The following is a 23945-nucleotide window of genomic DNA, read 5'->3' as shown; positions in this document are numbered from 1 at the left end:
GATGCTGCTCAACTGCTTTCTGAACCGCATTCCCTTGACTCTCCAGCAAAGTTAAAGATCAGGTCACAGCAGAGGCTAGGTCTCCACCGATGGCTGGTTTTGTTTCGGGGTAAAAGGCGCTGTCAGATGGGCACAGCACACGCATGGGTCCTGCTCTAGTAGCCTCAGAGCACAGGCAGCCAGCATTTCCTGAACACCCCAAAACGGAGGTTACATTCTGACCAGCACGTGTAGCACCTGCGCTCCTTTTATTTTGCCTCATTAATTCCAGAGCTCATTTGTACTCGAAGCCATAACACACTACAGCAGCTCAGCAGACAAATGACACGCTGTGAAAGGAAGCACGGCTTTGCTCATTTCAGATCTGCTGCCTGGTGATTTCATTGAGTACCCCTGAGTTTCTATCTGCTGCAAAATAATCATTCAGACTCCACATTACATTGCAGTGTCTCTCTTCCAAAAGAAGCACCCCTTAATCTATTTTGCCTCTCCCTATGAAGTTATACCATAACCACTACATTTTCTACCTCAGTAGGAGCGATTCTCTGTACCTGTGAAGTGGAAACAGTTCCTTCTTTATAAATTCCTGGGCCTACAGTTAAGAGTAGAAAAGATTACAGTATCTGGATGAGCAAGTCCTCCTAGCCGCAGTTGGGATTACACGATATTGCTAACGCTTGACTTCAGAAGCTGGCCTGAGAAGGATGAAACGGATGCGAGCAGAGCAGGACGACCAGCAGCCTTGTGCTCCCTCCAAGCAGCTGCTGGAGGTTTGCTCTATTCCTCTTAAGACTGAATTCCCTGCTGCAGTGCGACCTTGAGCAACAGAAATTGCTTGATTTCTGTGGAAGCTAGCAGAAGATTTTTCACCTGTGTAAGTCCATCAGTAAGCTGCAAGTAGTGAAAAACTCACTAGAGAGCTGAATGTGTAGGCAGCGGTCAAATAAGGAGCAAAACACAAAATGTTTGTACCAAAAATTTTGTTTTGAGGCTCCTTTTTTGTACTTGAATACAATTGTGTTGACATCAAATTGCTCCTACAAGCTCTGGAGGAAAGGTGAGAGGATGGAGGTGGGAGATAAAAGAAAGGAAGGTGAAGTTATATTCCTTTTTTTATTATTATTTTCAGATTAACTGGAAATTTTTGTACTTACAAATGCCCCAGTCATATCAAAGTTCACTTTGTTTCAATGTAAATCAAGAAAAGCATAATAGGTGAGAGATTTGATTTTGCTCCTTGAGTAAGTTTAAATATTGTTACAGAAAAGTAATGCATCTAATACATCCTCGTTCCTTTATTTTTAATTCTCTTATGAATTACACCATACTTAGTGCTTGTACATTTTCCCTTCCCCAATGGAACAGAAATTGAGTATGATGTTGATAACAATTTATTAAAAATAAAAAATAACAAAAAAGTCTTTAGCACATTGAAAACAACTCTTGGCAACTGTACGAAGATATTTCATGAACATTATGGGCATGAGGGGCTGGGGCAAGCATTTTGTCCTGAACTGTTATCAGTTACGTCCAGAACTGAGGCACCAAGTAATTTAAGAGTAACGAGAAGAGAGAGCAAAACCTGGAAGTCTCAGATAAACGCTTGCCTCACTTTATCTGAGAAACAATGAAAGTGCAGCTAACGAGGAGCAGCTTTGCAGTCAGCTCTTCTCTCGACATAGATTTAACAGTCAAAGTTTCAGCTCTTCTGTGGGCAACCGTACAACACCCTCTTGAAAGCAGGAGGGGGAACGTAAGAGGTGGGATCCCTGGCCCCTCACGGCAAGCGTCTTGGGGTCTTTCTGGGTTGTGACAGACACAAACCCATATTGATGGGGACATAATTGGGATAATCGGGACAGGGCTGGGGGGCAAACCTCGTTGCAAGCACCAAGGTTGGATGGGCAATGCTGAGACACCCGGAGCTGGCGGGGAAAGGCTCCCTGAGGAGCGAAGGGAGAGGATGTGCAGTCTCCAGCCGCCCAAGCAGACAGTAAGTGTCACGCAGTATCCTTGAGGGAAAACAGCGGTTATGTCGATCTTCTCCGTGAGAGAGAAGGGGGGGGCTAGGAACCCCTTCAGGTATCGCACTGAGGTGTGCTGCACCACGCAGAGCAGGGCAGCAGCACGGTCGGGCTGCCCCAAAAAGCACCCTAAAAGAGGGTATCCCCCCCCCCTTTGCGGTAACGAGGCTCCGGGACAGGACTCCCCGCGGGACACCGCTCCGTGAGGGGCCCCCTGACACCAGCCACTTCCCCCCCCTCAGCCCCCTTACCTCCTCCTCCGCCGCCGGGCGCTCCGGGGCGTCCTTCGCAGCCCCGGCCATGGTAAATGCGGCCAGCCCACCCCCGTCCTACACCTGTGAGCCCGGAGCGGGGCGGCAAAGAGAGGGAGAGCCGCCGACGGCCTCTCCCCGCCTGCCTGTGAGGGGCGAAGGCGCTATCGCTCCCCTTCGCGCCCGGGGAGGGCATTTCCCGCTGCGGCGGCACGGCCGGGGCCAGAGCCCTCCTCGGCGCCCCGTGGAGGCACGGGGCAGCGCTGTCCGCCCTCGGAGCTGCCTCCTGTGAGGTGAAAGCGGGGCTGTTCTGTGCTGGGAGCCCGCTGGACAGCCCGGGTGTCCGCGGCACACGCCGCCCGCCCCAGCCGCTCCCCTCGCAGGCGGCAGTGATGGGCAGGGGGCTGCCAGCTCAAGTTCTCAGCGCTGCAGCCGCGGGGAGCTCTGGTGTGTTTTGGGATGGTGAAATATGCCTGAGACAGCCTGAAACTGACACCTTTATTTAGGGTTATAAAGGTTGGAAAAGACCACCGAGGTCATCTAGTCCAACTGTCCCCATACCACCGCTGTCACCCACTAAACCATGTCCCTAAGCACCACATCCAACCTCTCCTTGAACACCCCCAGGGACGGTGACTCCACCACCTCCCTGGGCAACCCCTTCTAATGCCTGACCACTCTTCCTGAGAGGAAGTGACTCCTAGATTCCAACCTGAACCTGCCCAGTGCAACTTGAGGCCATTCCCTCTAATCCTATCTCTAGTTATCTGTGAGAAGAGGCCCCAACTCCCCACAGCTTCCTTTCAGGTAGTTGTAGAGAGCAGCAAGGTCTTCCCTGAGCCTCCTCTTCTCCAGACTAAACACCCTCAGTTCCCTTAACCGCTCCTCATAGGACTTATGTTGCAGACCCTTCACCAGCTTTGTAGCCCTTCTCTGGACACGCTCCAAGGCCTCAACGTCTTTCTTGTAATGTCTTTCTTGTGATTTAGGCAGTACAGGTCCACCACCACTACTCAGCTCACCAGAGTCCTTAGCCCACCAGAGTCTGGCAAGTGTGCTCCACGTCAGGGAAGAAAAAAAAAGTGCATTTTGAACTACGAAGTCTTTCAAGACAAGCAAGGAGAAGAAGGTTTAAACAAACCAACACGCATCTGCCTGTTTTGCAAAAAGTACAACTAATCTACGCACACAGTGCTTCCCGGTCAGGCCAGCTCCAAGGGCTGCTGCTGCGGTTCCTTATCTGGCAGGCTCATTTGTGGCTACTGCAAACCAGGCCATGAAGTATTGATATGCAAATCCTGCACAACCTCATTTGACAAGAATCATTATAATAAATTGGGAAAATTCCAAAAGAACCAGGTACTTAAATGCTCGTTCCAGCACATCATAATTGCTTTAAAGAAAAAACACAAACTCAGTAACAACTACAACAAAACCAAAACAGACCTTCAGCACAAAGCTGAAATTGTGGCTTTAACAGGCCTTGTTTGGAACTTTCTGAAACATTTAGACTCCAAAGCATCCTTAAAGGATGAGGTCAGATTCTCAAAGGCTCAGTCAAGCCCTTATCCCAACACAGAATTTGTTCTAAAATGCTAAGCTAGGTGCAAGTTGTACATTTTGAACTTCAAAATATGTAACATTCAAACTCAACACGTAGTTGAGTTTCTCTTCATACACTGTATTTAAAACAGTAAATCTCTGTCACCTACATTTGCGTATTTCTTCACAATGGAGAAACTAGAGAAAATATTTAATTTCTTTGTTCTTTTCTAGACTATCTCAATTTTGCTATAAAGTATGTTAATGCACAGGATTTACTGTAAAGTGAAGCCTCATGCAGAAACAATGAATAACCGACAGTACCCGTGTGTTTCACAAACTCAAGCATTGATCAAGCTAGGTTTGCTCTTGCTTGACCAATGCACAACAGGTGTTGGCAGCACCAAGCAATAGATTAGCTACCTGTAGCATCTGGACAGCTTAACTGGCCTTTATAAATAGACCAAAACCAAAAAGATTTAAAATAGCTCAGTATTCACTCCAAAGATTCTCTTCAAATTAGAAAATAAATTATCCAATCAGTTTATTTTTTTAAAGGCGCTTTCTAGTCTAAAATGGGATTAGTGCAGTCAGCACGACTTTGACCTTTGAGACATTTGCTCCTATTCTGTAATTAATTCCACTTTTAAATTACACTTTCAAACTGCAAACACACGAGTCTACCACCAAAGCTGTTGCCAGAAACAGTTGATTTCAGTGAAGCACAATACACAGCCAAACGCAGTCAAGCTACCCAGTCTCTTAAATGCTGGTATCAGACATGATTCAATGTTGTAATACTAAGTGTTGCTCCTTTCCAAAAACACGATCTTCTGATAACAACCAGAAGTGCTTTACTTACCTTAAATTTTTACCACCACCACCCATTTCATTTCAATCAATCTTACATTAATCATTTAATTTCTGTTGCAATTCAAGGGTACTATACTGCTACTTAGAGGTTTCATGCATTGTTTAGGTAAGAACAGCTGAGCTTACAATCAAGCACATGCTTCTCTATAATATGTGGCTTTACATTAAGACAAACCCTGAAGCACTGAGCGATAAAATCCACTGTTCTGGATGTTCTGCAAACTGACGGTTGGATCTGCATCTGTGGGTGACTTGTCTCTTCAATTTCAGCAGGGGATTTGCACATTTCTTCCTACTAGCAGCAATCTGGTAGGCTTTGCATGCAATAGAGCGTAAGAACAAAATTTATTCATGTAATTTGTTACATAAAACTGAGTGACAGTAACACATCATGCTTATGGCATAGAAAACAGTTAAGAACTGCATGATTTTCAGAGATTTGCTTTTTGAATACACTCAATACGTATTTGTGCAGTTGACTTTCATTTCACTGTCCTCAAATGTACTGTGGGTGCCGGAGCACTGGCACAGGTTTCCCAGAGAGGTTGTGGAGTCTCCTCCTTGGAGATCTTTAAAAGCTGCATGGACATGGGCCTGAGCACCTTGCTCGGGGTGTCCCTGCTGGAGCACCAGATGGACCCAGAGGTCCCTTCCAACCTCAGCCACTGTGATTCTGTACTAGGTGAGATGCTGAAACAAAGTTTTACATCCCCATGAGTGAAGGAAGTGCATCCTTAGTGTGAAGTAACAGGGCTTTTAGAAAGAACACAAGTCACTCCAATTAAATAATTTTCTATTTAAAACAAAAATGGTAAAATCCAAACTTATCTTTCATTTAACCATGCAAAAGAATTACAGCTGTGACAATCATCCATTTGTATAGGCAGCACAAACCAGTCAGCACTTATTGAAGGTCCCAAGGTTAGTCTTTACCTAGAGACTCTAGTTCCACTCACAAGCCCATGTGCTACTTAACACACACAGTACAAAATATTTAGTCCTTATGTTGATTTCTCCTTTAGAAAAACACAGAATTGTTGGGTACAAATCTTATGTCAAAAATACACGAAGGACAAAATATAAAATTTGGATGGAAAGGGGGTGGAGGGATAGGAGAAGAAACCTCAGTTTTCATATATGGGTTTTAAATATCTTTGAAATTTGGCCACGTGCAGTTAATGCCTCAATCAGAAGGCCAATTCAGGACAGAGGCAGATATGTAGTACAAAGACAATTGTGTCCTTCTAAGCCACTAAAGCTGGGTGGTAAACTCCAGAAAAAAAGAAGTTTCTCTGTGACAAGGCTAAAAGTGGATCTCTATCCTAGTGAGCTAGGTAGTTTACCATCACATTATCTGTAAGAAATCCGAACCCGTAGGAGAACATTAGAGGCAGAAACCACTTCAACCATTAATAATAACAGTTCTGTGATTCTATGATGATTCCTTCAGAGCTTGCTTTGAGGCACTTCATATGCAATATGCACCAGACTACCTCATTTCTATCTTACACCTGCACCCACCACGTGAAGACTTCATAGAACATTCATGATCTTGTGATAAAATACTAAAGATACCTATATTGAAAGATTTTCAAATTCCATAGGAGTTCAAAGGTGAGCTTCCCTGCAGCATCTGTTGCCTAAATGTTACTAAAAAGAACTGGAGCAGTTTACACAATTAAAATCACTCGGTTCAGTTTCTCTTTAGTCCAAAGTGCAAAAATAAATAATGTTTTTCCTTAAAAGGTGCTATCATTAGTAATTAAGTCTCAGAGTACCGTTCCACCTACGTATACTCATTAAAGAACAGGCGAGCAAAGCTTTCTACCTAGAGAAATTCTAAGGATAATCCCTGTTGTAGTTACCTCTGCTACATTATATAGCCAGGCTTCGACCAAACTTAGTTGAAAATACTTCCGTTACAGCACATTATAGCACAACACACATTCTGCTCTCTAAGAGCACACTATGGAAGGATGATAGTGCATCCAGATATTGCTGACTACATTTTTGGTTTTGTCTAGTTCTACCTGTGCAAAGTTTTTGGCCAGTTATAAGCTAATTTGATCTTGTGCTTTTGATAGTGTTTTTTTGCTCGTTCTTGAGCTGTCCGTTAGACGTAGCAGCAGTTTTACAGTCATTGTCAGGTGCTTTCAGGAGCCTGAAGGGTTCAGTTGTTTTCCGAAGTCTCTGAACAACAACAGCGTTTTGCAGCTTTGCTTCCTGTAGTGTGAGCGTCTCATCTTGCAGCTCTCGAAATGGCAGCGAAGTAGTCAGTGCGAAGGGAACCCTTCCCTCTGATCCTTGATACTTTGTTATGAAGTCTCTGACATGGCTTATTCTGAGAATAAAAAAATTAAAAAAAATCAGCATTAGAGTTCTCCAATCCCAACACAGGACATATACACAGCATATACACAGCCACCTCAGGAGCAGAACGCAACACCCACTTGACTTAACAGCTGATGGCACAGAAATGGAGGAAGAGACGCAGGGTCTCCTGAAGCACGCGGTCCACTTGAGAGGCAAGGACCAAGGTCTGCATGTTCTGAGAGCAGTCACGAGGGAAAAAGAATGACTGTCTTATTCTGGACACTCGAATGCTTCACTACAGCTCACAGATGGTACTTCCACAAACAAACCTGCCATTTCTTAGCCAGCTGGTGGAGCTCTTACCTGAGGTTTCCATAGCCAAATGCTAGAACAAGGAAGCCTCTAGTGTGCAGCACATGTAGCAGACCCATAATAATTAATAATAATAGAAAAGGGACTTGCAGAAGATGTCTGGATAGCTAGTTCATTAGGTCTAAATATAGTCTCGTACCAAAGTAGGAGCAGCAGTGAATTCAAGTTGCCTGTTAAGGGGTGAAGAACCTTTCAACCGCGATCAAGACACATGTTTTGTAGTAACAAGCAAGAATCAGGATTGACCAATTTAATTAAAAAACGAAGATAACAGGATACATCTGTGCCCATACACTAAACACAACACCCATTCTCTGATCCTGAGCCCAATTAGCAGACTCCTTCTCCTGGCAAATTATTAAACTCATTCTTACTCTCCCCTATGTCCAAGATAGCCTGTGGGGTTTACTGCCTACTGGGAATCATCTGAGATCTGGGCTAACTTCTGAACCAAGCCTGGGTATTGCTAGGAAAGTGCTAGTGTGCTTAGGGAACAGCCATTCTAGCTGTTCAGCAGCACAGATGACCAAATTCCATGCCGTCACTGACTACAACTGACAGAGCCAGTTACCTAACTCCTGTACATGCAAGCCTCAGTTAAGAGAGAGGTCTTGCAAATCTGGAGCCTGAAAAACCTTGCGTAGGATTTAAGTTTTGGTTGGACATTCACAGGCAGACACCTGTAAATGGATGCATTATATCCAAGTTCACTGAATCCCCAGGGCAGCTCAGGTGATTAGCTGCCAGCTATCTGCCCTAGCACGAGCAAGTCCCTTTCTAGGCTCCACATCCCCACGTTCCGTCTGCAAAAGGATGTAATCAGTTCACCCAAACACTGCAGTATATGCACTACAGACTGTTTAACAAACTGTTGAACATTTTCTGCTTCTCCACCGAAAGGAGCACTACGCAGGCAATCATAGCGCTTATAGATAGTACCCTATAGAAGGTTTCCCCCCATTATTTCTTATTAGGTCATACACATACAGCACGAACTTGTTGATCTTGTGGCAAGAGGATATGATATGACTGAGTATTTATTAAAATCTTCTAAAAAGATCACATCAACAAGGCTGTTTGGCTCAGATTTTTTCCCCCCATGAAAGTACTTAGCAGACGTTCGTATCACCATCTACCATGAAGACAAAACATCTCTAAATATACTTAAACCTTGAATAACAAAGCTATTAAGCCAGCCCTCAAATGAAGGTTTTATAATTAAAATAGCAATTGACCCTTCAGTAGCACATCACAACGATTCAGTTCGTACTAATTTATTACTGATAGCAGCCTGAAGTACAAGTTCAGAAGAAAAAACATTAAGAGTCATTAGCCTTCAACTGCTGAGCTTTTCTTCTGACCAGCTGTAAAGACATACAGAGTTTATCTCGACAGCAGCCTGGGTTGTGTTAAAGCCAATGATCACTTTAAATCACTACACAGAGAAGCACAGGCAACATATCCTTCCCATACGATGCGACTGCACAGCACTGGGGCAGCAAATTACAAATCCAAGAAAGGTCTCTAAAGACAGTAGTTCTGCAATTTAATGTTAAGCCATTAATCCTGCTTTCTCGAAGTTCCTGCATACACACGCTGTGCTGACACCTTCTGACTTTATCCCCATTTATAAGCCTCTCTGGGAACTGGAAATTGTAATAATTAGGAATTAATCGCATTCTAGTCTGTCCATGCTGACAGGACAGACATGCAGGTGAATAACTTCCCCTGCTTAACTCTGGTTCTCCCCGGAGGTTCCTCTGGCTCAGCTCAAAATCACATCCTCCAGTTCCTTTTGCACACTGGAAAAAATACAAGTGGATTTTCTGAAACTCAACATCTGTCTGCACTCAACAACCAGCATTTTTCTTTTTTTAAACTCAGTGATTTGCTCCAGATGTAGTCATTTTGTAAGAGATTTGTCATCTTAAAAGCTGCCTGTGTCCACTTAACTGTTTCCTCCAGTAATGAACAATACATACACCTTCACATCCACTAAACTACAAAGAACTCCTACCGTTTCCTCAGCAGATTTCCATTTCCACTCAGTTATATGCTGACTGGTAACATCAGTTCATTTCTCACGCTCCTCTCGTTAGCCAAAAAAAGTTCAATTTCACAAAAAAATTTAAAAGGAGGTATTCTAGATGCAGCCAAACAGCAATCCAATGTTAAGTGAATTGAGGAGGCGGATTACTTAGAGAAATTATATTTAAAGTCACAGGACAAATTATGCAGATCTAAGTACATCTGACAGCACTAAAAGAAGTCTTACCTGTGTGAAACGTTGAACTTCTGAATTATCCTTTCCCCATCAGCTAACCAGATCTGGATGTTGGTGATTGGCTCCAAATCATTTAAGGGTACTACAGGAATGGGTCTTTTGTCACCAGCTGCTTGATGATCCTCTCTTACTTTAGAGATTATCCTTGGAGTAGCACTGAAAAGAAAAGCCACAGGAGGTTATGCCTTCTGCGCACACCCGTAAGTTTGAACCACCATCCAGACCTCTGCTTCTGGAACTTTCTGCCCTGTGTCAGGGTTGCATTGCTGACTTAAAAAAATAAATAAAAATTATAGGATTTCTGGCATGTAAGCTTAGGAAAAAAGCACCAATACTTTCCCTTCATCCTAAAGACTTTAACATGCTAAAGAATTTCAATTTGTTCATGGTAAACACTTTACAAGACAGTAAGGAACTTAAACATTAAAGTATTAAAGAATACACAAGAGAGGTGAAACTGAAGATTCTTCATGCATTTTTTGCACTCTAATCACACAGGTGAAGCTGCAGAGAGCTTAAGTATCAAATCTGCATACTCAACGTTAATTTTCAGTGTAATGTGATTACAGTAATTCAATTTAACTGAATGCTGTTAGCCTTGATTTAGACCCCAGCATCATCTATTTCAGCTTAGAGGCATTACTTATACGTCAGAGGAATTGACTTGATGCAGAAACACAGGCTGATGCATTCAACATTTGGATTTTGGTTTCTCAAACATTTTAAACAGCTGACCGTACCTAAGGGCAAATATCCATAGAGAGGCTTGACAGAAGACAGGGACCTCAGTCCAAGTGCATAGTTTTTGGAAAAAAAACTATTGGCAAATGCTGTGGTTCCGAAATGTCTAGAGCTCAATGCTTCTGTCAGGACTAAGCTTGCTCAGCATGTACTGGTTAAGTCATCAGTAAGGCCTGATCCAATGGGCATATCCTCAGCACAAATAAGTATAACCAGATGGCTGCTTGCAAAACAATAGCAGTGATTTAAGGAGTTACCCTTTCTTCTGAGCTCAGCCGTGGTCACTGACTGCATGAACGTTTCACGATGGTTTCAGAAAAAGCTCTCTCTTTGCACAGAAAATAATCGGTTATTGTTTCTTGAGGGAGAACTCAGTAACCAATGGCCATAGAATAAACCGTTCGTAACAACGCCACATCTGCTTCGCAGACAAACCCCATCCTTATGTTCTCGTGTGTGTTAGCTTAATCATAAAGCTGAAAAGCCAGAGCTAATTTTCATTAAAAAAACAAAGATGGCTAATGACTTGATACATTCAAGCTAACAAAGTTTGAGTCTTTGGCTCAAATCCTTCTCAGCCTGAAGTATTTCAAGAACTTTTACTACCCACTGTTCAGCTAAGTGCCCGAACTTCCAGGCTATCAGCCACCACAGGCACTCTTTATTTCTTCCACGGGAACTCCGCAAAAACAATGAGAGTCAAGCAGTCTCGTTCCTGAATGATAAGAGGTCTTCACTGCAACTGGAGGCATTACATAGAAACGAGCTGGGGTGCAAGAACGAGGAACCCACAGATTCCAAGATGCACTCTCCAGGTACAGGTGACTTCAGATTAACCACCTGCTGATTTATTTATCTCACATCCAGCTTCTGGTCATGCTTGACCTCAATACACAGTAAACCCTAGCTGCCCTCCAGATCTGGAAAAGAGCTTGAGCATCAGCAAGGTAACATTAAACAATCTTGGGAGTGGAGGTTTAAAAAAAAAAAAAGGCCAAGACATACTTAAGTCCAGCAACAATTAGCTCTCCCCAGCTACTTGGTCTCAGTGGGTTTCAGCTCCAGATTCAGACACCGAAGTGTGAGCAGTCACGTGTGAGCTACTTGTGTCTCCAGTACAGGCAGCGGCTGGAGAGAGGCTGGAGAGCTGGTCAACTGCGCGGCTGCCAGGTGTCTGGTTTAGCTTGGGCTGAACTACTTTTTAGCTCCATCAGCGCCAGCTGTAGTTCAGACAGCTGTCTCACATGCATACACGTTTTGGTGCCATTCTCAAACCAGCTCTTTCCTCACGGTCACACCTCAGGAATTTGTGGTAGGCACGGGATATGATTCTTTTAATAGCAAGTATATGTGAAATTGAAGCCGATACATTACATTAAGCTGCAAGAGAAAGTTAGATCTACATTCATCTTTTTTCCTTTTTTTTTTTTTTTAAAGTATTTCTAGACTTAACTTTGCTTTTGTGGAACTGGCAGATAAAGCCACCTAGTGGTGGCAACTTTGACTGAAGGCACAAATCAAAAATCTCAGTCTCTTATCATCATCTGAAGCATCATAAATGCAACATCAAAGCAAACATCATCCCTTTTAAAAGCTTATTCCTTTTACATCTGCCTTTAATAATCCTATAAACCAAGAATCGAAGAGACATTAGTCTCCAATCAAGTTTCCAAAACGCAAAAGCCTAAGATTTAAGTATTGTGCATACCCAGAATAACAGTTAAGAAGCTCGATGCACAATATTTTAACTTAACGAGGTTATAGAGCAAGTCTACTTTGCTACATGAGATTTCAGTCAACAGCTTGACTAGCGTGCTTCCAAGGCAGTCATTAGAATGCCTTGTTAACTTAACAGAAGTGTGGCTGCAAATCTTGGTTTAGTCAAGCTATTAAATGCAGCTGAACAGGGTATATACAGAAAACTGTATATACACATTAGTTATGTAGGGTCCTAACTTTTTCATGGAAAAGTTTAAGTCTCATTTTTTCTCCCGTACAACATAAATGGAGAAGATGAAACTCATCTGAGCTACATTTAAAATAAAAATGAAAAAAAAATAAATCAGTTCTGGTTCATCTATTTTTCCTCTCAAACAAATTTAAATGAGCTGGTCAGCAGAACAATTCCTATTGGGACTCCAGAATTCATCCACTCACATAATTCACCCATCTGGGAACAATGGCAGGTAATCTATAGAGACTGTTAAGAAATGTTTAATTGATAAGCAGGTCACAAGGTAAGTAAACCATTCAGCCATTTGTCTCTCTCGTTTCTGATTAAGCACACAAATGCAGCTGGGGAAAGGGAGTTCTACAGTTTCAAACCTGTTATAGGTCTCAGACACCATTACTATTTCCCCACAAAGCCCTTCTGCTGAAAGAGTAGCACTTGCATGTAATGGACATTTATTAACATCAGGCAGCGAGCACCAGTTTATGGAGCACTTACGGCTCACGTTTCCAACATCAGCAAAATACTTAATAGCCTTGAAAGAAAAGGCTCTCATACCATAGCACTGAATAGACTGAAAACAGAAGGGAGGGAGAAAAAAATAAGGCATTTTATCCAGTTCATAAAGAAGAAAATCGCTGAACAAGTTGTAGGACGTCTCCGTGTACAAAACCAGTCAACCGAAATTCACAGAATAGCATGTTTCCAGAGCCTAACTCGCCCACTGGGAAGCCAGATCATTACTTGCTGTAGGCATGACAGAGCACGACAAGCAACCGAACAACCTGCCATTTAGCCCTGGTGAGCAGCAGAAACCCAGCACGCCGAGGGTCTTTAGGCTTTAGCTATGTACATCCCTGCTTATAGATGAAACGTGATTAAGTTCTCAACCTTTGTTCGGTCAGGATTTCAGTGCTACCAAAAGCAAGACTTGCAGCATCTCAGGCACCTCTCGAGGGAATTTCTTCCCTATCGGCTGTGTCTACCCAAGCACGTTGCAGACGAATAGGCTGTGCTACCAAAACAAAAGAGACTGATAAAAGATGCTCGCTTTTCTAAGGCAGCCCGGAACCTCCCATCCTTTGCTGTATCAGTCTCTTACTCTGCACATTACCACCTTCTCCCCCTGCCTCATCCCTTATTACTGGGTTCATGCTTTCCCTCAGTACCAAGCCCCTTGCACTTCATCAAAACAAGCTGTTCACTTAAGGCTTCAGCACAGTCTACTAACCACAGTAATCAGGCAACTGAGCAGTCCCACCTTTGAAGATTTCCTGTAGGCTCCTGGTCACTGTGCTCTTTGCTAGGCTGAAGCTTACTTTCTTACAGACGTAAGTCTTACGTGACAGGGCTATGTGAAACAGATGATGTGGCACAAAAAAGCAGAAGTCACATGGATTGACACCGGTAAACTCCTGGCTTGCTCTTCTACAACAGATTTCCAAAATACAGTGCTGTAGGCTTGTAAACCAACTCCAGTTGTGTTATTAGAGGCTGAACCTCTCCACCCACAAGAAAGGCACAGAATAAAGAAGAGATAATCAATGTAATATGCTAGAATAACTACAGTAAATTCAAAGTTAAACGCTGAAGAACTTGAAAAGAATGCAAAATATTCTTACTTCTCCAACTCCCTTTGAACACTCACATTCCCCTCTTCTCACACAAAGCTGTACATACAGCTTTAACAGTGAAACTTTCCTATTAACTCACAGAATAGAAGAGTGACAGCCTCTCAGCTGGAAACAGTTATTTGAGGAAGCAAAGACATACACCAAAATCCTGTGCTAACGGGAACCCAGCCAGTAGATTATGGAAGCTGATAATCCCCTATAAAGGCTCTTCATGGCGGACACGAACTGAAACAAGATGAGTTCAGACTAGGAATAAGGAAAAACTTCCCCCATGAGGACAGTCCAGCACTGGAGCAGGCTGCACCACCTCCGCCCTTGCAGGATTTCAAGGCCCAGCTGGATAAAGCTTTGAGGAACCTTATCTGTCCCCAAAACTGACCCTGCTTGGAGCAGGAACCCAGCTTAGGGAACTCCAGAGGTCACTTCCAACCTGAATTATATGGTACCTACATAGGCATAATTCCCCTCAGCTCAGCCACAGATCACATCAGACTACTTACCTTCCTAATCTGTAACCATGTCCAGAGAAGGGATGAAACACTGGCTTTTTCAATGACAAATACACCTCATCTTTTTTATCTTCCACTTTCACATCAACCTCCTCCTTTTCAAAAACTTTTTGTAGCTCAAAAGGCAGTTCCCTTAAGAAAAAAAAGATGTCAAAGAATTACTGAACAGTTCAGTATGTAAAACACATTAATGATTAATACTGGTTTCCTGTGTTTATTCTTATAAGGATTGTGATTTTTAAATAATTTACTATGAGTTATGCTAAGTGCATGACAAACAAACAACTCCAAGTTCCTGAACTGCAAATTAACTAGAAATTGAACAATAAAAAGAGACATCATGCCAAGTCACTGAATGATATTCAAGTTTACTCAGCAGCTACCACTTCAAAGCACATGGCACATAGAAAGTTTAGTATTACCATATATTGCTGCTGTAGGTTCAAATTTTTTTTATCCCCATAGTAAAAAAAAAGGAAAAAACACAATCAGCTTTTAAAAAGAGAGACTGAGGTTAGAAACCATGTGTTTAATTACAGATGAACATGAAACCCAGCTTTTAAAAATTAGATCCCTAACAGTTATGCTCCTTAGTGCGATACCATCACCTTGACAATGCTTTATTTGCATCAAGCAGCACACAACACAACAACTCCTTTGTCTAGGAGCTCTGAGGCAGACACCACGTTTCTGGGCGGCGGTGCTCAGCTGGCACGCAGGCTGTACCGAGTGCTACCCTACCATCAACAATTACGCAGGAGCCATCTTGTAGTTACTTAGCATCTCTACGAGCGAACAGAGAAAGCAAGGTGGCAAACTTTTGATTCATGCACACGAAGAAGTAAAGGGCATTAAACAATGCAGTTAATTGGCATTACAACCAACACAGGTGACATCCATAAAGAAAAAGTAAAATCAGTATTTTTGATGGGCTAGGGAAGTTAAAAAGACTAAAAATACAATAGCTTGTTTCACACATGTGAAAAGGAATTATTAAATTGTATTCCCTGTAAAATTATTTTCTCCTCTCCAGTTGTACAGGGTGAGGAAACGGACTACAAGTTAAAGGCTCAAATCATACTGGTTTCTAGGTTCAATGTGCTATTTTAAAGCAACACTGCACCAAACGCTGGCAGAAATCATGACAGCATGCTCAATTTTAACAGTGGGGTAAAAGTGAGATCACTCTATACACACAAGTGACTGAAACAGCAAATTTGTACCAAGAAAAGACGACTGCAATTTAAGGCTGATCAAAGATTTTTGGTGCTGCATCTAGAAACCGTGCCCACCAAAAAGGCTTTTCATCAATACAAGGAAAACAAAGGCCATAAAACCAGAAACGCTCAGCCACTTCTACACAGTGAAATCTGTTAGTCAAAGTACTGTTTGAGCAGTAGCTATTACTGGGCACAATGACTTACTCTTTATTTCACTCTGCACCTGCTGTGCTGCCTACCAACACTTACTTTTATCTATTTTATCAGCAACTGTACGACTACTGCGACTGAAAGCTATATTAGACCTGTGGATGTTGGAAGTCATCAGCCGGCTGTACTCCTACAGGGCTACCGCAGCGCAGCAATGCAGAACAGCTATGCCAAAAATGCGGAGTATGAGCAAACTGCTAACCAAAGCATGTTAACTCGGGCTGATTAAGAACACAAAACTCACTCACCCTTTTTTAATGGAGTCCAAGAACTGTTGGCTTGCAACGTCAGCGTAGCTCCTAAGTTCACCGTCGTTTACTGTAAACCCGTTTTTCCAAAGTTTAATGATTACATCAACCTGTGGAGTAAGAACAATTCTCTCGTTAACACTGAAGTAAGTAAAACCAGCTCGATACACCATCAGTATCGTAGGATTTTAAACCATCCAGGTCATGGACTAAAAATACAGAGGGAAGGCTCCCTATAATCTGTTTTGGCCCCATGCCAACAGTCAGAGTGACTGCAAGGGGTAAGTGACATTTCTAAGTATCTTCTGTCAGTCAGGGTTAGACATAAACCTCCCCCCCCCAATCATTATGCATTCTTAGGTCAAGAACACCCCTATTCAACAGTAAAAAAAAAGAGCTGGAAGATCCCAGCCAGCTGCAACTCTTCAAGAGCTCTAATTTGAGATCACACATGCCTGGTGTTGAAACACCCACCACCAGAACAGTGCAGCAGGGATCTGTTAGAGTAAAGCTTTGTTCTGACAATTCAGGAGGACCTTCTGTAGGCAGGGCATTGAGAGAACACATGCAGAAGCCTTTTATGTAGGAAATGCAGCAACAAGGATCAGAAACATTTGTTTTGTCATTCATTTACGTTACCCAGGAATTCCTGGGCATATTCAAAAATTTGGTGTTAGGGGAATGAAAAAAATATATTCTTAATTAAATAACTGTAGCAGAGAACATCCAATACTTGAATTTGTATCCTTCACACCATCCTCTGAAGTCTCTTCCACTTTAATATGGATAGATCTTGAATTGAACTTTCCTATTTATACACATTATGTCATTTAAAGAAGCATTTGGTCATCCAGGTCAGATTCCTGAAATTATGTTGTCTTGACAGATACTTGGCCATGTGAGTTATATGAAGCAAATACAAATGCAGAATTCACCTCAGCCAGAAATTAGTTTGTACTCAGCTTGGTAGGACCTGACATTTTTTGTGTTTCCCCCTGCCTTTCTGCAGTTCGATGTGTCAGAGCATGATTGCTATGTAAATACACACTATATGCAAGCTACTGAATAAAATTCTTTCATTTCTGGTAATCTGTCAGAAAGGTACATTACACTCAACAAGGTCTAATTTCTTTAAAAAGTCTTCTGTCTCATGACGCTAATGCATATGGAAGGGGTTTTCATTGTGAGAATGTCCTTCCACAATGAACCAGTAAGCAAGTTTACCAGGGACTAATTATTACACATCGACTTCTCATTTAGACATTGACAGAAGTACAAGAACATTTTCAGAACTGCAGGTTAAGGTATTGCTTCCCACACTCCTTTTCTGCCTTGCTCAGTCAGGGATCTATGAATGTAGTTTCTAGTAATATCCACTCCAAGTTTCTCCTTGACATTTTTATTCTTCATGGGCTTTTCTCCAGCCCCTTCCCAATCATTTGGGAGCAACAGGAAAATATGAAAACGACAGAACCACTGACATAAAAATCCACACTAAATATCCCATTATCACCACAACTATACAAAAAAGAACAAGTGAAAAATCTGGGCTATGTCTCTCCGTAAGAAGGCTGCAAGTCCTTAAAAGCTTCCCATAAAATAGTTGTTACTCCTTGCACCTAATAACCAGCTCTCTCTTGACTGATGAAGCAGAAGTGCATTAGCCTTTGCCAATACAAGTCCTAGAACAAAACGATTTTAGTGGTTTTTGTAAATATCAGAAGCACAGAAGTATAGCCCTGGTTGAGTCAGACGGGAGACTGTTCCCACTGCTGTCTGACTGGGCTCCCTGGTACTAGAGTGACATGGAGCTACTGGTGCGAGGTCAGAGGAGGGTTATGAAGATGGTTAGAGGACTGGAGCACCCGTCATACAAGGACAGGCTGAGAGAGCTGGGCCTGTTTAGCCTGGAAAAGAGAGGACTGAGGGGAGACCTCATCAACGCATATAAATATCTGAGGGGAGGGTGTCAAGAGGATGGATCCGGTCTCTTCTCAGTTGTGCCCAGCAACAGGATGAGAGGCAACAGGCACAAACTGAAGCACAGAAGTTTCATCTGAATATGAACTGACATTTCTTTACCATGAGGTTGACAGAGCACTGGAACAGGTTGCCCAGAGAGCTTGTGGAGTTTCCCCCTCTGAAGATATTCAAAACCTACCCGGATGCCATCCTGCGCAACGTGCTCTAGTTGACCCAGCTCGGCAGGGGGGTTGGACTAGATGACCTTCAGAGGTCCCTTCCAACCTCGGCCATTCTGTGATTCTGTGTACGTTTATCTACAGGTATACTGGATGAGACCGCTGAACTTCTTGCATTCATTTACCAGAGTACTCCTGCAGCGCTAATATGCTAGACACGAGTATTTTCAATTCAACACCTACCTGGTTCTTGACTGTAGTTGGGGACATACATATTGCACCAATCTTCTGAGCTTCTTCAAAAAGGTTATCTACAAAATAGTCTCGGTTTTGTTCTGTACCATTCAAAATCTGATCATCAGTTCTTGACTTACACATCCTGCAGAACAAAGACATGAATAAAAATCATGTTCTAAGATGATGTTCACATAAGATGACGAGCAGTTACCCTAGAAGTTCAGTACCAAAAGGCATACCCCCCTGTACCCAACTTACTTTGTCGTTACATACCATCAGCTTTGTATTGTGACATTTTACAAACAGCTTACAGATCTTTAACTGCTTTTATCTGTACTTCAGAAGCACAAATTAAAGAACGGCAATAGAAAAAGGTGAACTCAACTATGCAGAAGCTTCTAAAGTTGGTATAAGAGCAAGGAATGCAAGTTAGACAACTTGTACCTCTAATTCAGACCACCACACACCAACAAAAGATCTTCCTTAAAGGTTTTCCATAATACAGGCTTCAGTGACTTCCTTTGCCCTAAGTTTTAAAACCAACATACAACAAAACTGCCCTAGCATTTACTGCTCTGTCCCAACTTGAACCTGCCCATCCCCAGCACCACCACAGACCCACCATTACTCTCCTTGAAAGTACATTAAAGAAACTGGAGAACAAGTGACTCAACCCCACTTGAGCACACTGGAGAAATACAACAGAAGATTTCAACACCTTGGAGACTGCCAGAGTATTAAAAAAGATGCATCAACCACATCTTTTTATAGGCCATTGTATATGCGACAGCTGTTTCTCTGTTAAGATTTTCACCAAAAAAATGCAGATATATGCAACCTGAACGAACAATTATCTTGCAGTTTAGGTTCTCTGCAGAGTTAAGAGGATTATGCAGGTTTTGGAAAACACTGCAGGAGTTATTTCTATTAGAGATTCAGAAAAATCTATTTTAAGCGATTCAGGAAAAAATCTAGCTTTTAAAAAACATCGAGTTTTATGTAAAACTCTGCATTAAATTCAAGAAGAGCAATGCTTACTTGAATGGTAACTAGGCACATTTGCATAAAAAGGAATTACTGTTCGTAGTGCGTCTATGCAACATTAAGAATCCCTAAGGATTAGCATTTTTAAGTAAAAGAAAAACTCAGTGACATTAAGAAAGTGATTCCAAAAGCATGCTGTACCCATTTTAGTTTTCTAACAGAACAAAAGAAACTTGGAGCATTAACCTACGTATTAACGATGCTTTACCTCAGAAATATAAATGGAAAGCCAAACACCTCCATATTAAACGTAGAAGTGCACACTGCGTTAGCAATTTGTAAGCCTGACTTTCTATTTTAAGTAAAATATTTATGCAATTTCTTGCATCAAAGAAATGCTCCAGGTACGCGTGAAGTCTTTAAGCAAAAGATCTGTCCTTCTCTTGACACTTTACTGTATATAGAGCAGCTGGATACAGCAAAAAAAATCGAAAATTTTAATAAAGTTTAAAAAGTCATGACAAAACACAGTAATAGGAAAACTAGGGGGCAAGGAGAGGGAAGGATTGGACACTAGCACCTACCATTCTTCCTTCACAGTTTTGATATTGTCCATGTCTTTCATTCTGGCGCTTCTCCTAAATACAAAGAGATGTTTTTAAAAAAAACACACACAAAATGGACAAAATGCCTAGCATTCTTGCCTACTTCTGAAACTGAAATACACTTTATAGTTTTGCCTGTGTTGACGGTAAATTCACCAGAAAGCAGAACCTCCCCACCCCAGCCCCCAGGTCTCCAGATGGTTCTTTGTTTTCCCCCAGTTTCCAGTTTGATTACAATGAACCAAGCATCACTTTCAGGCATTCAAAAGAAATATTACTTTCTCATAAAGTACAAAATAAATTCCGCAATAATCACGTGAATTGCAAATACATGTCCATGTTCATGCTAGGTGAGGAAAAAGATCACATTCCCTCTCTGATCGACAGGATTTAAAATCCCCTGATTTCTGGCAACACTGTGAGACAGCTGCAGACAAACTGCACTGCCACTGCAGGCATTCCAATGACCTTCACTTCACTGCTGTGCATCACCCAAAAGAGCAAGATTTGTCAGGTTCACTCTCTCTTCCTACTGCACCTCAACCTACTGGTGCAGCATTCAAGAAACTGCATACTGTGAATTATCATTTTCCAGCTGAATTGTAGATGAGAAGATCATCCTGTATGTAAATACACGTACTAAATGTACTACAGGATTAGTTTGCTGACCCAAAAGAAACGAAGAATGCCATACCTATCTTGTTATACTCACTTCTGAGCTCTCCAAAAAAAAAGTTAAAGTCACAAAAAGCTAGACACACAAAAAACACCCTAAAATTAGACAAGTCCCCTGAAGAACAGAAATTTTAAATTGCAGCTGTTTAAAGAGTTATTCCTGAGTATTGCTGGGCACAGGTTACACAGACGATACCCTGCTCTGGCAGATTTGGGACTAAGTTAACATAGCGTACATGGATATTAGCCTCAAACTAAGCAGGGGCAGCCAATGCACTCCTGGAAAAAAAATTCAGCACAGCAAGACCAAAATTTTAAGTTTTAAAATGGTCCTGCCATCTAATTTAATGGATGACGTAAAAGGGGGAAACAGCATTTACTGTAATGCTAAAAAAAAGTGTAAGCATTCAGTTCAGTACTAGTTCATGTTCCTCAGAATGCTGGTATCAGTATTCTTTCATCTCAAAAGTTAAACCCTTGTTTCTACACTTTCTGTAGAAATGTATATAAACCTTCAAAAAAAACATAACCACAAAGATTTAATCTCTATGACTACAACAGTAGTCTCTTTTAAAGTTTAGGCAGCCTTCAGTTTAACTGGCTCTGCTATGCATTAGATCAAAACACTATGCTTAGCATACCTTTGACATGTCACACAAGATGTGGTACAGTCTTGGTTTTGTTTTTTTAAAAAAGTATTCTGCCAGAAAATTATACTCAGGCAAGCCTGTGCCGGTACTTCATGACCTTGTAAGCGTATCTGATCGCTGCACTTAGAACTTCGCACCTGCGCTTGGAAAAAATGAGCTTTCAGTAACAAATAAAACGAATTTAAAAGTCCTTAAAAGTATTTCTTTAAAAACTTCTCTCAAATCAAGTTTTATCATACTTATGAACACAAATTTAAGGCAAAAAAAATGCTTTGTTCTAATGTGCACCTTCCTATGTTTCACTTTCAGCAGTCTATTCCCCAAAGCAGCAAGAGCCACCTCTAGCCATCTGCGTTTGTTGATTTCTCTGTGACTTGTCACCAGAGCTGTTAAGAGACAGACACAATGAAACAGCTTTCCAAATTAATTCTTGTGCTCTATCAGGCTGGCCTCCAATGTGCACGAGCACTATTCAGAACCGGTCAACTGTGAAAGTCACTGCTCCTCCTAAAGTACAACCGCAGTTATATTCAGAAGGAGCGCTTGCGCTAAAATACCACGGTAAAGAAATCAGTCTACGCAGCATATTGATGTTTATGACCCAAGAGCCATTAGGAGATAGCGATCGGACGAATGCCACGGCACTGCAGCGCAAGCAGTTCAGCTCAACAAGCCAAGCACAAACAACTCCTGCCAGCTTCGGGCAGACGTGCCTGGATGCCGCTTGAAACGTTGAGAGTTTCGGTTCACGCTTTGCGTCTGTGACGAAACGTATCACAGAGCTGAACTTCCAGCTGTGGAAATTAAGTGAAATAAAGGGAGATGGAAGCTGCCAGCACCCCACCGCACTGTATCTGCTACCTAGCCTTCCCTAGTGCAGATCAGCTCCTCCAGCCACCAAGCCCTGTCCCTGTGAGGGGCTGTAGAGGGGACAGGCCCCCTACCAAAGCATGACCTCTGCCTAGCAGCTCTTTGAAGCCGGCAGCTCTCACCTACTGTATGTGCTGACTTACTCATCTTGGCAGATATTTCTGAGTCCACTATTTTCGACTTCATACAACCAGGAACTGCAACGCAAGAAAAATGACCCGACGTCGCTTCTGAGCTAGGCTGTGAAGGGCAGAAGCACGAAAGGAAGCACGTACAGCCCCGTCGTCCCCTGATGAAAGGGAGCACATACACCCAAGGAAAGCTTGCTGACTAACTTTTACAGAAACTAAACTTCCCAAGTGAAAAGCTGCTCAGGGCAGAGAGTACCCTATCTATGGCTGCAGCACCCGCAAAGTCAAAACGCAACCCCGAGACAAGTGACTACAAACAGCAAGCAGACGGAAAAACCAAGATGTACAACAAATTTAGCAGCCTGAACTCAACTTGTACCTTCAGGTAAAAACCACAACATAAAGGTTTTCACTCCAACCAGCTGCTAGGAACGTAGTTTTGGGGAGAAAACACGGAAAAAAAAAAAAAAAACAGGTCCCCATAGGGGTGACTCCACCTGAAGCCCCCCAGCTAAAAACAACCCAAAACCCCCCAGTCCCCATCGGGACGGCTCAAACTTAAGTCCCCCGTCCATGCACAACCCCAAACCCCCCAACCCCCACGGGGGGGGCTCCACCTGAAGTCCCCCTACCAAGCCCCCCCGCCCCCCAAGAGGGCAGCTTTAGCTCGGGACGGCGACACAGCACGGCGGTGCAGAAACTCCGGGACTAAGCCTAACCCCCCGGGACCGGCACCGAGAGCCCCCCGGGGAGCAGGATAACCCCCGAGACGAAACCGGAGCCCCCCATTAAGCCCCGAGGGGCCGCCCAAGCTCGGCGGGACCCCGCCGCCACTCACCCGCAGCCGCCCCGCCAGCGCCCCGCGCTCCTACCGCGCGTGCGCCGCGGCCGCCGCCATTAGAGCGGGGAGGGGCGCGGGGCCCCGCCCCCTTCAAGGCGAAGGGAGGGGCCGCGGCCGCCATGTCGCGGCGGGGCGCGGAGGGGGGAGATGCGCTGAGGGGGGAGGTTAGAGTCCACCAGCCGCGATAGGCTCCCTCAGGGAGTTGGTGGTGGGCTTTAAGGGGGCGGTGTGTTGGTTGGTGTTCCCCGGTGCCTCGATACTCAGGGTGTTTTCCTCCTCCTGCCTGCACGAAGGACAAAAGATGGGTTTTGCAGCTGGGGGTGAAGGGGAAGTGACTCTGAGGGAGCCCATAGGAGGGGAGAGGGGGGTCGTGGCTGGGCTGGGAAGTGGTGCCCGCACCTTGCAGCCCGGAGGTGTCTCTGTCTTTGGCTGTGCATTGAGTGTGGACACGTTGTTGTGCTGGACAGGCTAAGGAAGGGCAAGCATTGAGCTATCAGCTCTGCTGAGGCTTTGCACCATGTAGGAGGGTGCAGGGTGCTGCTGGAAGGCAGAGATCCCAAAGTGCCCGCAGGAATCACAGGATCAAAATCACAAAGGTTGAAAAAGCCCTCCAAGATCACCTGGTCCAACCACCCCTCT

The 23945-nt window shown here is 43.3% G+C and overlaps 2 protein-coding genes across 6 annotated transcripts in view; both read right to left on the bottom strand.

The window, feature by feature from the left end:
• Nucleotides 1–3271, bottom strand: part of MFSD2B (MFSD2 lysolipid transporter B, sphingolipid) — a 42019-nt gene extending 38748 nt beyond the window's left edge. For 2 of the 3 annotated variants that reach the window (XM_080588576.1, XM_080588577.1), the window contains exon 1: nt 2276–3271. In XM_080588576.1, coding sequence (XP_080444702.1) covers nt 2276–2326 — 51 coding nt within the window. In that variant the 5' untranslated portion in view covers nt 2327–3271. The remainder of the gene's footprint in view (nt 1–2275) is intronic. The other variant, XM_080588578.1, reaches the window with a different exon arrangement.
• Nucleotides 3272–5466: 2195 nt separating this feature from the next.
• Nucleotides 5467–23449, bottom strand: UBXN2A (UBX domain protein 2A). Of its 3 annotated transcripts, none has more exons than XM_080588581.1 (8): nt 22457–22531; nt 22178–22258; nt 20119–20172; nt 18557–18692; nt 16173–16282; nt 14486–14626; nt 9651–9815; nt 5467–7031 (listed from the first exon to the last, which is right to left on the bottom strand). In XM_080588581.1, exons 3-8 carry the CDS (start codon nt 20157–20159, stop codon nt 6749–6751), a joined length of 876 nt encoding a protein of 291 aa, XP_080444707.1. In that variant the 5' UTR covers nt 20160–20172; nt 22178–22258; nt 22457–22531; the 3' UTR covers nt 5467–6748. The 3 variants fall into 3 exon arrangements, with proteins under 3 accessions (XP_080444707.1, XP_080444706.1, XP_080444705.1); XM_080588580.1 differs by lacking the exon at nt 22178–22258 and adding an exon at nt 21456–21601 and having other exon boundaries at nt 22478–22511; XM_080588579.1 differs by lacking the exons at nt 22178–22258; nt 22457–22531 and adding an exon at nt 23304–23449.
• Between the last annotated feature and the right edge of the window lie 496 nt (nt 23450–23945).

Source organism: Anser brachyrhynchus, assembly GCF_964034855.1.
Source record: "Anser brachyrhynchus genome assembly, chromosome: 3".
Classification (NCBI taxonomy): domain Eukaryota; kingdom Metazoa; phylum Chordata; class Aves; order Anseriformes; family Anatidae; genus Anser; species Anser brachyrhynchus.
This window is presented reverse-complemented; position numbering and strand designations above follow the sequence as displayed.

Bases quoted from the DNA above. Each gene is read 5' to 3' on its own strand.
- UBXN2A (XM_080588579.1), bottom strand. From the start codon at position 20,159: ATGAAAGACATGGACAATATCAAAACTGTGAAGGAAGAATG. The intron at 16,283-18,556 runs GTAGGTGTTGAA...CTTACTCCACAG, and splicing joins CAACTACAGTCAAGAACCAG to GTTGATGTAATCATTAAACT. The intron at 14,627-16,172 runs GTGAGTGAGTTT...TTTTTTCTTAAG, and splicing joins TTGGACTCCATTAAAAAAGG to GGAACTGCCTTTTGAGCTAC.